The sequence below is a fragment of the Pan paniscus genome, chromosome 17 (assembly GCF_029289425.2).
Source record: "Pan paniscus chromosome 17, NHGRI_mPanPan1-v2.0_pri, whole genome shotgun sequence".
NCBI classification, from domain to species: domain Eukaryota; kingdom Metazoa; phylum Chordata; class Mammalia; order Primates; family Hominidae; genus Pan; species Pan paniscus.
Genome location: NC_073266.2, coordinates 40,684,938 through 40,698,439, shown reverse-complemented (window position 1 = coordinate 40,698,439; position 13,502 = coordinate 40,684,938). Strand labels below are relative to the sequence as shown.

At 50.1% G+C, this 13,502-nt stretch overlaps 2 protein-coding genes across 13 annotated transcripts in view; one reads left to right on the top strand and one right to left on the bottom strand.

Moving 5' to 3' along the window:
• The window catches only part of TMEM241 (transmembrane protein 241), a 202,303-nt gene that overhangs the window by 170,131 nt on the left and 18,670 nt on the right, over window positions 1–13,502 (top strand). For 2 of the 11 annotated variants that reach the window (XM_055102537.2, XM_055102535.2), the window contains one exon: window positions 11,737–13,131. The exons of 7 other annotated variants lie outside the window; for them this stretch is intronic. In XM_055102537.2, coding sequence (XP_054958512.1) covers window positions 11,737–11,866 — 130 coding nt within the window. In that variant the 3' untranslated portion in view covers window positions 11,867–13,131. Of the gene's footprint in view, window positions 1–11,736; window positions 13,132–13,502 lie in introns of those variants that run through there. 2 more of the 11 variants (XR_008621913.1, XM_055102539.1) reach the window with 2 other exon arrangements.
• The window catches only part of CABLES1 (Cdk5 and Abl enzyme substrate 1), a 124,453-nt gene continuing 121,080 nt past the window's right edge, over window positions 10,130–13,502 (bottom strand). For both annotated transcript variants that reach the window (XM_003830344.6, XM_034943449.3), the window contains one exon: window positions 10,130–13,382. In XM_003830344.6, coding sequence (XP_003830392.2) covers window positions 13,242–13,382 — 141 coding nt within the window. In that variant the 3' untranslated portion in view covers window positions 10,130–13,241. The remainder of the gene's footprint in view (window positions 13,383–13,502) is intronic.

Genomic DNA, 13,502 nt, shown 5'->3' with positions numbered 1-13,502 from the left:
TTCCAGATGCACAGTACAGGCTGTTGGCAGATCTACCATTCTGGGGTCTGGAAGATGGTGGCCCTCTTCTCATGGTTCCACTAGGCAGTGCCCCAGTGGGGACTCTGTGTGGGGGCTCTAACCCCACATTTCCCATCCACACTGCCCTAGAAGAGTTCTCCATGAGGGTGCTGCCCCTGAAGCAAACTTTTGCCTGGACATCCAGGCATTTCTACGTATCCTCTGAAATCTAGATGGAGGTTCCCAAACCTCAATTCTTGACTTCTTTGCACCTGCAGACCCAACACCATGTGTAAGCTACCAAGGCTTGGGGCTTTCACCCTCTGAAGCCATGACCTGAGCTGTACCTTGGCCCCTTTTAGCCATGGCTAGAGCATCTGGGACAAAAGGCACCAAGTCCCTAGCCTCCCCACAGCAGGGAGCCCTGGGCCCAGCCCCAGGAAACCATTTTTTCCTCCTAGGCCTCTGGGCCTGGATGGGAGGGACTGCCACGAAGATTTGTGACATGCCCAGGAGACTTTTTCCTCATTGTCTTGGTGATTAACATTTGCCTCCTTGTTATTTATGCAAATTTCTGCAGCTAGCTTGAATTTCTCTCCAGAAAATGGGGTTTTCTTTTCTATCACATCATCAGGCTGCAAAATTTCCAAACTTTTTGCTCTGCTTCCTCTTGAATGCTTTGCCACTTAGAAATTTCTTCTCCCAGATACCCTAAATCATCTCTCTCAAGTTCAAAGTTCCACAGATCTCTAGGGAGGGGGCAAAATGCCACCATTCTCTTTGCATAGCAAGAGTGACCTTTATTCCAGTTCCCAACAAGTTCCTCATCTCCATCTGAGACCACCTCAGCCTGGACTTTATTGTCCATATCACTATCAGCATTTTGGTCAAAACCATTCATCAAGTCTCTAGGAAGCTCCTAACATTCCCACATCTTCCTGTCTTCTTCTGAGCCCTCCAAACTGTTCCAATCTCTGCCTGTTACCCAGTTCCAAAATTGCTACCACATTTTTCGGTATCTTAATAGCAGTACCCCACTCTACCAGTACCAATTTACTGTATTAGTCCATTCTCACACTGCTAATAAAGACATGCCCAAGAGTGGGTAATTTATAAAGGAAACAGGTTTAATTGACTCACAGTTCAGCATAGCTGGAGAGGCCTCAGGAAACTTACAATCATGGCAGAAGGGGAAGCAAACACGTTCTTCACATGGTGGCAGGAAGGAGAAGTGCAGAGGGAAAGGTGGGGAAGCCCCTTATAAAACCATCAGATCTTGTGAGAACTCTATCACCAAAACAGGATGGGAGGAGATAACATGAGGAGGAGGAGATAACTGAATCATGTTATCTCCCACTGGGTCCCTCCCATGTCACATGGGGATTATGGGAGCTACAATTCAAGATGAGCTTTGGGTGGGGACACAGCCAAACCATATCACCATCTGTGGAACCCTCATCATCTGCTTTGAGAAAGGACCCAGAGTCGGCTTCATTTTACAGCTAAAGTCTGAAGCTTGGAAAGGTTTCATAATTAGCCCAAGCTCATTGGGCCACGGAACGGTGAGGAGATCTGACTATCTCTGACACCACAGATTTTCTCTGAACTGCTCTTGTGAGCCAACTTCCAACTGACTGCCTAAGAGGGCAGCAATGGTTTAGCTAAGATTTAGAGTCAGCACTTAAACAATAGTTTCATATTTCATTATGGGAAGTAAGCCATGCAAAAGTGCTTTATTGTTGTAGTATGTATACACACACAAACACACACACACACACACACACACACACACAGCAGGCAGACAATGCAAAGGAAATATACCCTCCAGCCCCTTCCTACTAAAAATATGATGTGATTTGTGGACCTGCAACACGGGCTCCCTAGAACATCTAGTCCCATCCTAGTCCTGCTGCCCCAGCATCTGCATTTAACAAGTTTATGCAGATTCCAGAAGCCCTGCTAGGAGCAGCATCTTTGCCTGCCTTCCATGTTCTGCTTGCTACAACCCCTCAACACTTGGATGGCTGTGACTCTCAAACCTTGACTGGAGAAACATCACCTGGGGAACTTGTTGCAAATATGGATTCCTAGACCCCACCCTCAGAGATTCTAGAATTCCCAGGGATTTGCATTTCCAAAGGGCACCCCAGGTGATTCTGCTTCAGCTAGCCCTACTAAGACCGCACTTTGACAAATGTTCAGCAAATACTTCTTTAGTTTTCCAGCCAAATATTTGCTCCTGATCTGAATAGTACTGGTCTCTGGAAACTTCTATTGGCAACAAGAGTAATCTCTCAAAGCCCAGATCTTCTGCAAACAGGAATCCAGATAAGAACTGTTTCAATTTGGGAATGTTTGTATAATAAATACCCATTTCTCCTCATATTCTTCCTCTCTGTGTCTTGACTTTAGTTCAGGACTTATACTTTGATTTAAAGGTGTGGTAGAGACTTCCTGCAAATTATTTTATTCACTATGGAAAAGACAAAAGGCCTGCTCTGTTTTCTGGGATGGCTGAGTTAGCACACTTTTTTGGATGGCTTGGTGAGGCCAAATGGCTGCAGCATGTGGGCTCTGGGAACCCTAAAGAATGTGTCTCCCAAAAATGAGGCCCCCAGGACCTAAATGACCCAACTGGACAGCTGTGGAATTGTAGGGACTTCCCAAACCGGGTGGCCAGAGGACTTGCAGTTGAATTGAAACTGTGGGATGCTGTGTGTGCTGAGAGGGGGACTCTGTTCAGTGCACATGGTGCGGGCCTGTGTGCCAGGGGCCTGAGGAGGCCTGGTGGGGAAAAGGGGCTGTGTGACAAGATGGGGAACAGGACACCCTAGTGCAGCCAGCCAGGCAGGGAGTGGCTGAGGACCTAAGGGAGCTCTAAGGAAGGAAAGAGGATGGGGCAGGGGACCCCAGATGTGAAGCAGAGGTGCAGAGGAACGGGACAGAGTCAGGGCGAAGGGAAGGAGTCACTTTGGGGAGAAGCTGGCTGAGGGCCGACAATGCAGGGAGTGGGCAGCTGGAGAGCCATGACAGAGGCAGCAGGAAGAGCAACCATGTGGCACAGAACAAGAGCTAGAGGAGTGTCCTGTGGGGAGGAAAGCAAGTCCCTTTTGAGAAGATTGGGGGCAGGAAGTGGGCCAGGGTGGAGGGAGTGCAGAACAACCTAGAGAGCCACCAGGGCTGGCACGGGACGGGTGGAAGGGGCAGGAAGCGCCCGTTCAGAAGAGCCTATAGAGTCTGAGCTGAACTTGAGAGGAGCGTGGGCTTGGCAGTGTGTCATAGACACCCTGAAATTCACCTGCAACCCCTAGTGGTGTCCTGAGGCCATGCGCACGCTGGACAGCGGAAGAGACCGAGGGTGGTGTCAGTGAAGAATGTGGCTGAATCTTACCAGGAATGAGGTGAGGCCACATCGCGTCTCACAAAACTGCCCCCGGTTCCTCAAGTCAGCAGCAAGGGGCAGCCCCACTTTCAGCCAGGCTCTGGTTTAGAGCTCTCACTGTGGGGCGGCAGGGCAAGCACCTTCTTCTGGGTCAGGCCCCATGCAGATGCGGTTTAGGGCCGAGTGTGGGCACAGCTCTACCTCTGTGGTCTGTTGATCGGATGCTCTGCCCTGGAGTGGGGGGCCTAGGCCAGGTGGGGACACAGACCAGCAGGCAAGGCAGCCCACCAGCCCCTCATCCGCGAACCAGGAGTCACTCCCTGAGCCTCAGCGAGGGAGCCTCTCTGGGGGAGGAGAGTGAGAGAATCCAACAAGCTGCTCTGCAGGGCGGGTGCCGCTGAGGGGGCTCCAAGGGCCACGTTTGAGGGCAGCTGTCCAGGTGAGTTGGCCAGGCGACCTTGTCATCACTGGAGAGGAAGCCTCAAGGCCACAGGGGCCTCATAATCACCCCATTGAGCTGCTCAAGTAAGCACCTGGGGGAATTTGGTTTCAAGAAAGCAGAAAAACACCTGAAGTCCATTTGTTGGCTAATGGCTGTGAAGCCACCTGGTTGAAGAGACCACTGTGCCTCTTCAAGGACATCACCGGTCCCAGCTCCTGCATTCCCTGAGTTGTCACCAACACTCTGCCTGAGCAGTGGGGGACAAGAACGGAATGGAATCTGAATGTATTTTATGGTCCAAATTTGGCCCTAGGCACCTATCTGTGCTCCAATCTCTTTCTCTATAAAGCAGGATTTTTTTCTTTTCTTTTTTTTTTTTTTTTTTGCTAAGAATTAAGTTCAATGGAGGTAAAAATAGTAATTGTTTTCATCTATTGAGTGCCTACTGTATGCCAGGCCCTGGGCCAGGGGTTTACTGTGCCATCTTCCAGAGTCCCTCTGATGGGAGGTACTATGACCCCAAGCAGGCATGGGCTGGCCAGTGGCTTGCATAAGGCCGCACAGTCTGCCTAGCTCTGGAACCTTTTCCTGCCTTCCAGTCCCTGCTCCTCCTAGTGTCAGCTGCCCCTGGGCTCCCTAAGGGCTGCTTCTGAGAAATGGCCCCTTCCGGCTGCATATTTTTCCAAAAACCATTCTTGCCCCAGCCTTCCCCTGAAGACAGCTTCTGTCACTCTCTCCAACACATACTGGAAAGAAGGGGGGAAAGTAAGCAATTCTCATTTGTGTCTTGTTTTTATTTTATAAATAAAAATGAAAATTGATTTCATGGAGAAGGCAGCTGCCTTAGGGAACATGGTATCTGGCTTAGACACTCATAGAACAGTATGTATGCTTCATCAGGGCCTTCTAGATAAGCCTCAGAGGGGATCTGCTTCCTTTTTCTGGAAGCCACGATTTTTAAAAAAATAATTTATAGCAAGTGGTTCCGGCAGAGTGTGCCATCCACCCTCTCCAGTGGGGAGAGAGATTTCTTTTTGGTCATCTTTTATGATCAGCTTCTGTTCAGATGACCCTCATAAGAGAACTCCCAAGAACTCCAAAGTCTCAGTGGGGCCACGGCAGCTGTTGGGAGGGGTCTGGGCTGGTGGGAAGTGCCCACTGGGCTGCTTCAAGGCCAGGGTCATTGTAGCCAAACTTTTTTCCTTTCTGGTTTTTTTTTTTTTTTTTTTTTTGAGAGCCATGTGATATTTTTGACTGTTCCTATCCATTCTTGGTGCTTTGGGGGGACGATTCCTACTGCTTGTTTCCAGAATGCTTTGGGGTTATAGACAACCCCAGATTGCCCGTACTTGATGAGACACCGTTTCCTACTCTGCCAACTGGGTGTATTGGCCAAAGCCACAGCATGAACTTGATGGCTCGTGCATTGGGGGAAATTGAAGTGAGTTTAGTGAAGGAACTGTCCAAGAAGGGGTGGTGAGATCCCGGGACTAGCAAGGCCCCTTGGCTGGGGTGGAGGCTGGGCCGTGGAACACACACCCCGGTTCCCGTTCTCCTCCTGCTCTCTCATTTCTGGTCAGTGTCTCTCCTTCCAGAGCCTAACCAGAAGCTGGAAGGCAAGGGAACCTGGGTGCTGGGATCTGCAGAGTCAGCCCTGAGTGAGATGCGGATGTGGCTGGATATTTATCCCCACCCAAATTTCATGTTGAAAAGTAATTCCTAATGTTGTAGGTGGGGCCTGGTGGGAGGTGTTTGGGTCATGGGGGTGCATCCCTCATGAATAGCTTGGTGCTGTCCTCGCGATAGTGAGTGAATCCTCACGAGATCTGGTTATTTAAAAGTGTAGGCCGGGCACGGTGGCTCACGCTTGTAATCCCAGTACTTTGGGAGGCTGAGATGGGAAGATCGCTTGAGCCCACAAGTTTGAAACCAGCCTGAGCAACATGGTGAAACCTCATCTCTACAAAAAATACAAAAATCAGCTGGGTGTGGCGTGATGCACCTGTAATCCCAGCCTATTCAGGAGGCTGAGGTGGGAGAGTCGATTGAGCCTGCAGCAAGCCATGATTGCACCCCTGCACTCCTCCTCGGCAATAGAGTGAGACCCTGTCTCAAAATAAAAAAATGACGGCTGGGCACGGTGGCTCATGCCTATAATCCCAGCACTTTGGGAGGCCGAGGCAGACGGATCACGAGGTCAAGAGTTCGAGACCAGCCTGACCAACATAGTGAAACCCTGTCTCTACTAAAAATACAAAAATTAGCCGGGCGTAGTGGCGCGCGCCTGTGATCCCAGCTACTCGGGAGGCTGGGGCAGGAGAATCGCTTGAACCTGGGAGGCAGAGGTTGCAGTGAGCCGAGATCGCACCACTGCACTCCAGCCTGGGTGATAGGGCGAGACTCCGTCTCAAAAAAAAAATAAATAAATAAAGTGTGACACCTTCCCACCCCTCTTGCTCCTGCTTTTGCTGTATAGCGTGCCTATTCCCGCTTTGCCTTCTGGCATGAATAAAAGCTCCCTGAGGCCTCTCCAGAAGCTGAGCAGACACTGGCACCTGCAGAACCAGCAGGCAATTAAGCCTCTTTTCTTTGTAAATTACCCAGTCTCAAGCATTTCTTTATGGCAATGCAAGAACTCTCTAACACAGATGCTGAGCAGAAAGCTGATTCAGAGTTGCAGGGAACAATCCACCCAGTGGGGTAATTTGTTTTGCGATGGCTTATTTAACTCAACCAGTGTTTATTTGGTGACTTCTGTGTACCAGGCCCTGTGATAGGTGCTCGAGTTCATGGTGATGGAATCCAGTCCTGCTCTGCTGAACCCTTTGGTCTACAGCAGCAGTTAAGGACTGTGGAGGTGCCTTTCAGCACACCTGACACATCTGACTAGGGCCTGTGCTCTGCAAGTGGCAGTGAATCAAAGTCTTTCTGTGACATTTGGGGGCTGAGACACGAATAGTCTCAGACAGCTCGTAATCCCTGAGCCATTCTTTGTGTGATGTGGCCATCCTTGCCAACTGACCGCCTGGCCAAGGTATGCTTGGCTTAGCCTTAGAGCAAAACAAATTTGCATTTCCTAGTCACACACTGATTAAAGGGACAGCAGCCAAGGAACACGCAGAGCGTAGGGCAAGGAGAATTTGTCTTAATTATAACACATGGTGGAAAATCTACACATGCACCACGAGACACTGGCTGGTGAAATGTTGGTGGACGTGAACACTGGCTGCGTTAAACCTGATTGTGATCTTTTACTTACTTTCAAAAGCCCCTTAGCTTACTTGTTATGGAAGCAAGTTTTCCAAACATTTCATGTTCTACCAGGGGGCTCAGACGTGGGCCCCACATCAAATGTGGAGGCCACTCAGACCCAAGAAGACAATGCTATGGATTTCGTAGCTCCAGATCCCTTCTCCTCTGCAGGGAAAAGGGCCAGCAGTGGCTGGGAAGGGCGGGGAGAAGGCCCTGTCTAACTGAGGGCATCAGAAGACCTCCTCTAACTCAAGGCCATCTCTCCAGCATCTGGCTCAGCCTCGCTTTGGCCCTCCACCATCTTAGTGGCTCTGTTTCATTCTAAGCGTGAGGCAGGACAGGTGCTTGGGCTTTGGAATTATAGCTGGGTTTGAATCTTGCCTTTGTCACTTCATAATCGTGTGTCATTGGCCACCTTATGTGATGTTTCAGAGCCCCAGGTACCTCATTGTTTAAGGGTTAAATGAGGACAGGTGCATTAAGTGCCCAGCACAGGGCTGGCGCATGATATCTGCTTGGTGAATATCGAGTCCTCCCAAGCACCAGCCCCTTGTTGAAGACCCTGTCCAAGGCTTCATCTGCCTATCACAGTTCACGTCTCTGGTTTCTCGCTAGCCTGTTCTGGTGCCCTGGTAAGGAGTCCCTGATTTCATTCCCACCCATCTTCTTTCCAAGCATCTAACTTGTCAGTTCTGGTTTCTTGGTCTTCACTTTTGGGACCAAACAATTGCTCCATCTTGACCCACTTTGTGATCTGTGTACCCGGCTAATTCCTGAGCACTGATTTCCAACCCTGCTGCCTTGGCCTTGGCCGTCCCAGGCCCACCTGGGGAATCTGTCTCTCCCCTGGAGCTTCCCTTTCAAGCTTCCACATTGAGGCTCATCTGGAGAACAGCCTCACGGCACCTGGTGAGGGTGCCTTGCACCTGCCCCCAGCAGGCTCTGCCCGACATCAGGAAGCCCACAGAACCCAGTGGAAGACACATTTCATAAGCGCTAGGTGGATGTCAATGAATGTCAGTCCAAGCAAACTGGAGGTCTGCCCATTTGTGATGTCCCCAAGGTCACAGCTCTACAGTCCCCAGCTACAGTAGAGAATTGTGCTCCAGTGCTGTTGGGAGCCCTGACTTGCCACCATCCTAACGCTGTATCTGTGAGCCCTGGGAACCTGGGATCCAGGCCTCATCTGAGCAATGTCCTTAACCAGCAGCTGCTGTGATGCACTGTAAGTTAGCTCTGTACTTGGGACCAATATGTTAGCTGTTGCTTAGTCCAGTTTACATCTTTTTGGCCTTGTGCACCCAAAAAATTGTTAGATGAAGCAGCTAGGTAAACAAATGTCAAAACAACCTCAGAAGCTGGCGCTATTCTTTTTGGTATTAAAGAAAAAAATCTAGATTTTTCTCTGTACCTTTCTCTTTCCTAGACAGTTTTATGTCCTATGCTAATATGGAGGAATGGTGCCTCTCAGACTTTAACAGGCATACAAATCACCAAGGAGGAATGGTAAGATGTAGATTCTGCATCTTTAATAAGCCTGTAGGTGATGTGAATGCTGCTGATCCTTGGGCCGTGCTCTTAGTAGCAAGATGGTGGTGAGAGATGGCATATGGAAGCCCCAGCTTATGATGGTTTGACTTGTGCAACTGTCAACTTTATGATGGTGCAAAAGCATTCCGTATAAATGTACTTTGAATTTTGATCCTTACCAGGCTAGCCATGTGCTGTATGATACCCCTTGGAGATGCTAGGCTGAATCATCTCACATAAAGCCTATTTTGTAAGAAGGTGTTGACTATCTCATGTAATTTATCGAATACTGTACAAAAGTGTTCTGAGTGTATTTGAGGTAGGAAAGGTTAAGCTGTGATGTTTAGTAGGTTAGATGTACTTTTTTCTTTTTTTTCTGAGACAGGGTCTTGCTCCCTTCACCCAGGCTGGAGTGCAGTGGTGTGATCACTGCAGCCTTGACCTCCTGGACTCTGGTGATTCTCCCACCTCAGCCTCCCAACTAGCTGGGACTACAGGCGTGTACCACCGTGCCCAGTTAATTTTTCGTATTTTCAGTACAGACAGGGTTTTGCCATGTTGCCCAGGCTGGTGTCAAGCAATCCACCCACCTCGGCCTCCCAGAGTGCTGGGATTACAGGTGTGAGCCACTGTGCCTGCCCCACCCAGCCCTTAAAAAACAAGAGAGAGACATGGTCTTGCTCTGTTGCCCAGACTGGAATAAGGTGGAATGATCCTAGCTCACTGCAGCCTTGAACTCCTGGGATCAAGTGATCCTTCTGTCTTAGCTTCCTGAGTAGCTGGGACTACAGGTGTAAGCCACCACACCTAGCCGTACTAGGTGTATTGATGTATAGATGATGTGTCATCTGAAGTCAAGAAGTCTCTGTGTGAGGAAGCACAGTACTCGTGAGGCATTTCTTTGTGGTTTTGCCAGTCTTAGGTTTGCAGCCTTTCTGGACTACCTATTTCGAAGTCTAAAGGGCCCTTTATGGGGTGGGGGCTCTTAGATAGCACCCCTTCCCATCCTGGCCTGGGTCCCTTCAGCTGGGCTGTGTGCAGGTGGCAAGAGGGCCTTTCCCCTTCACCTGCCATTTTTCTTCTTTTCCAGCTTTGAATCTCAGCTTTGCTTTGCAGGTGCATGACTGGAAGTCGCTTTTTATTGACATTGGTGTTGGTGATGTGATTCCAGATTTATACTCAAAGTTTACTCCCTGCTCTTGCTGGCCCTCAGCACTGTGCTTACCCAACTGTGCCAACAGCCCCGGGGAGGTGACGTCAGGGCGCGCCCCCATCCCCAACCCCAAAAATCCCCCTTGATTTGAAAGATGTCTTTTGTTGCTGAACAGGTAACAAAATCACCTGGCTCAAATGCACTTCATTCTCCAGCCTCCCCCCACCCCACCCACTTAAGCTTGCAGCAGGGCAGAAAGGCTTCAGGCTCTCAGGAGTCACGGGAGGCAGCCAGGGCTGGGGAGGGCAAGGGGCCGGCCGTTCAGCACTGAGCCGGAAACGTCTGAGTGAGAGATAAAGAACTCAGCAGCCAGAGCATTCAACAGTTTTATTTGCTGTTGGGGAATGAAGGGAACAGGAAGGAATGACATGGAGGGGAAGGAAGCTCCTTACTCCCGTCACTAAGGTAGGGCACGTGGTACAGAGTGGCTTGTGTGAAGCGGCCGCCCCAAGCTGAGCCTGCAGCTGATAACCACAGACACCCTGGCAGGGAAATCTGTGATCAGAACAACAACAAAATGCCAAGGAAAACAAAACCCATTTGCATTTGGTAGGAATTTCCTGTTTGAATAGGTTTTATTAGCGGGGAAGAAAGGAAAAGTGGTGACTTCTAAGTGTCACTGGGCTGGCAAGGGCTCGGGCCCCTGGTGGGGTACAGTGGGGGCTGGGCCACACTCCCTGCTGCCCGTTTCCTCCTGGGGGCAGCCGCAGCAACCTCTTGGCTTGTCTGCTTCCTGTCTCTTACCTAACAGTCAAGGCTCACTAGAGGAGTCCCGGGCCCCCTAGGCTGGCTCCGGGGAAAAGGAATCAGGCAGAACCGGCTAGTATTATCCCAAGGAGTGTGGCTGGGCGGAGCTTCCCCACAGATCTCTGAGTGTGGGGAGGACTGCAGAGGCCTCAGGGCAGTCCTGAGAGGGGGCAGGGCTTACAAGGGGCTGAAGCTGCCCTCTGTGGAGGAGGTCAAAGGGCAAAACCTCAGAGCCAGTCTACTGCCTGGCCTTCTCGCTTCACAGGCTCAGACTTCCTCCTCGCCGAAGCCCAAGGCTGCGACGTGTCTCGTGTCTGGAATGTTCCATGTCACAGAGGTGCCTCTGGCAGTGACCTGCATCTCTCACCCTCCTCAACTTCCTTTGCCTCCGAAAAGCTCATGTCATGGACGTGCAAAAGGAGACCTCCTGATAAAATGCCTTCTCAGCCCCGACTCCTCACAAATAAATTAAAACCCACAAAACTGTCCATTCCACAAATCCACAGGCCAGGAGACAGTTTAAAATGAAAATGCATCTTTAAAAAGTAATGGACCACTAACTTCATGGGCTCACCTCATAAATGCTAAAAACCAAACAAATCACCCCAAATCCAAGTAAATTAGCCTGATTTTATCACACAGGAAAGGATTCAGGCTTCTCTCCCCACATCTGGGCTGGCGGCCTGTCATCCATCGGACGTCCCTCCCCCCACCCCACTCCCCAGAGCTTGGCAGGAAATTCGGGGGCAGATGGGCAGTGGGGAGCTCTCTGGACCATTCTCAGATACCACGGGACCTGCTTCTCAGAAAGGCTCTCCCCCTGTAGGCACTGACCAGGAAGGTGGATGGCTTATCAGAGATGCAAGGTGACAGACCCCATGTGAGGAAGGCCAAGGGCATTTTGTAGTTCAGGCGATGGAGGCACCTTGAATATTTTCTCAATTTTGCTTTATAAACAGCAAGTGCCCTAAGTACCAGTTGATCTAGCTTTCGATCAGCCAAAGAGACCACATTAATCATATCCTCTCCCTCCTCCCTCCCCTTACCACCCAAATCACTGTCTTACAACTGATTCTGGCCAAGGAAATTTGTTAGCAAAATATTTAGGACTAAACTCAGTGCAATCTAAGATTCTGAAGAAGCCAAGTATTCTGTTTTGGCCCTCACCAGCTGCTGCTTGAATTTCTCCATCCTCCAAGACTGTCAAGAATCTGACAGCTCTGCTAACGAAAGCTGCAGACCCTCGGTTCGGTTCCATCGCCCTTTCTCTGGGCTGGTGTGTGAAGCTCCGGATCTGTGACCTCACTAGAATCAGTGTGCGCAAGAGGATCAGCAATGCAGGGCAAAGATGACTGGTGAGACACACGTCTACACAAACGCATACAGGTATACAAAAAGCAACAAGAGTTTAATTCTCTTTTTACATGGCCACAGGCTCTCTTCAGTCAGGGGAACTTCAGCTGGTGCCTCTCTCTTGCAGCTATGAGGCGACAGTGTGGTGACATGCCTCATACAGACTGTCCCAGTAAGCCAGGACAAGTCACCATTAAAATCTTGCACGAACAGCCCTGGGCACGTGGGAATGGTAAGAAAGAGCCACCGCCTCCTTAGTCAGCTTAACCACAGCTCCAAACACAGTTTGTCCCAGCTGGCAAACGCCTCAAACACCAATCATGCGTCGTGCTCCTATTCTGGGTTTTTATAAAACACTTTTATATAGAGATATAGATAGCACAGTAAATGTGCTTATGATGCACTCTAACATAGAGGACAGGAATACACACTGTGGGGCGCCGCCCCAGCCGTCTCCACAGTGGAGAAAGTGCGAGGGTTAAATACACGTGGCGGGGTGGCAGACGGCAGGAAGTTAGAGCGCGCCACGGTCCACGTCCTTCCACGCGACTGACTCATCCAACACTCAGAACTCACCTTCTTTATCCCCTTGGTGGGTAGGAGCAGTAACAAAACAATGTCAGTCATTTTCTAAGGGTGGAGGATGTCAAACTGTCTGGTACCGAGAGAGCAATTCTTATCCAGAAATCATCTAGAAATAATTGTTGAAGGTCAGCCTGGCCCATGGCCCCAGGCTAAGGGCTGCTCTGTAAAGGGCGGGACTGGCTCTGGGGGTCTAGGGCTGATGCAGTATCTCTCAGACACTTGCACATTCACACACCCACACGCCCCAGGGGAAAGTGCACTTCCAATGCTGATACAAAAATAGATTGGCACACTCTTTGACACAGTGAGGGTATCTTTTAAAAGTTTTCCCCCAATTTCTGCAGACTCTCTTCCCCCGTATGCTCAAGCCCCTCACACTCCAAGTTGGAACAGATCTGGAGAAGGCCCTGGACCACGCTTGCAAAGTTTGTGAATGCCGGGGAGAAAGACTGGGCTGGCGTAGCTAGGGATTCTCGCTAGTGGACAGAGGGTAGGGCCTCTCTGTTCTCAGCACGCACCTCCTCTTCCCTTGCTTGAGGAGTCCATAGCTCATGGCTCCTCTTGGCTACACACCCAAGACTCCTTGGAAAGTTTCTAGTACTGCTTCTCCCCAAACTATGTCGAGAGGAAGAAAAGTCTGGTATTCTGAGTTCTACTTTTTTTCATTTCCAGTAGTAAGTAAGTGCTGCTCCACCAAGCTGAGAAGAAATGGCCCTTGGCTGTCCTCGGGGCCAGTGCTAGGAACTCTGGACCAGCCGTCTGTAGTGGGGCATGACTTCGTGCTCGGGCAAGTGGAGGGCGAATTCCAAGGCCACTAACACCGGGAATTCAAAGGCAATCAGTTCTCGCCTGTTCAGCCGGAACTTCTCTTCCAGTTTCTGCAACAAAAAGAAAATCAAAAGCATGTTCATTTTGAAATTAAAATCCTAGTCTTTCTGCAATTGCAGCTTCTCTATCCACCAGCCAGTGAGTGCTTAGGAGAAATCCACTTTGGGCAA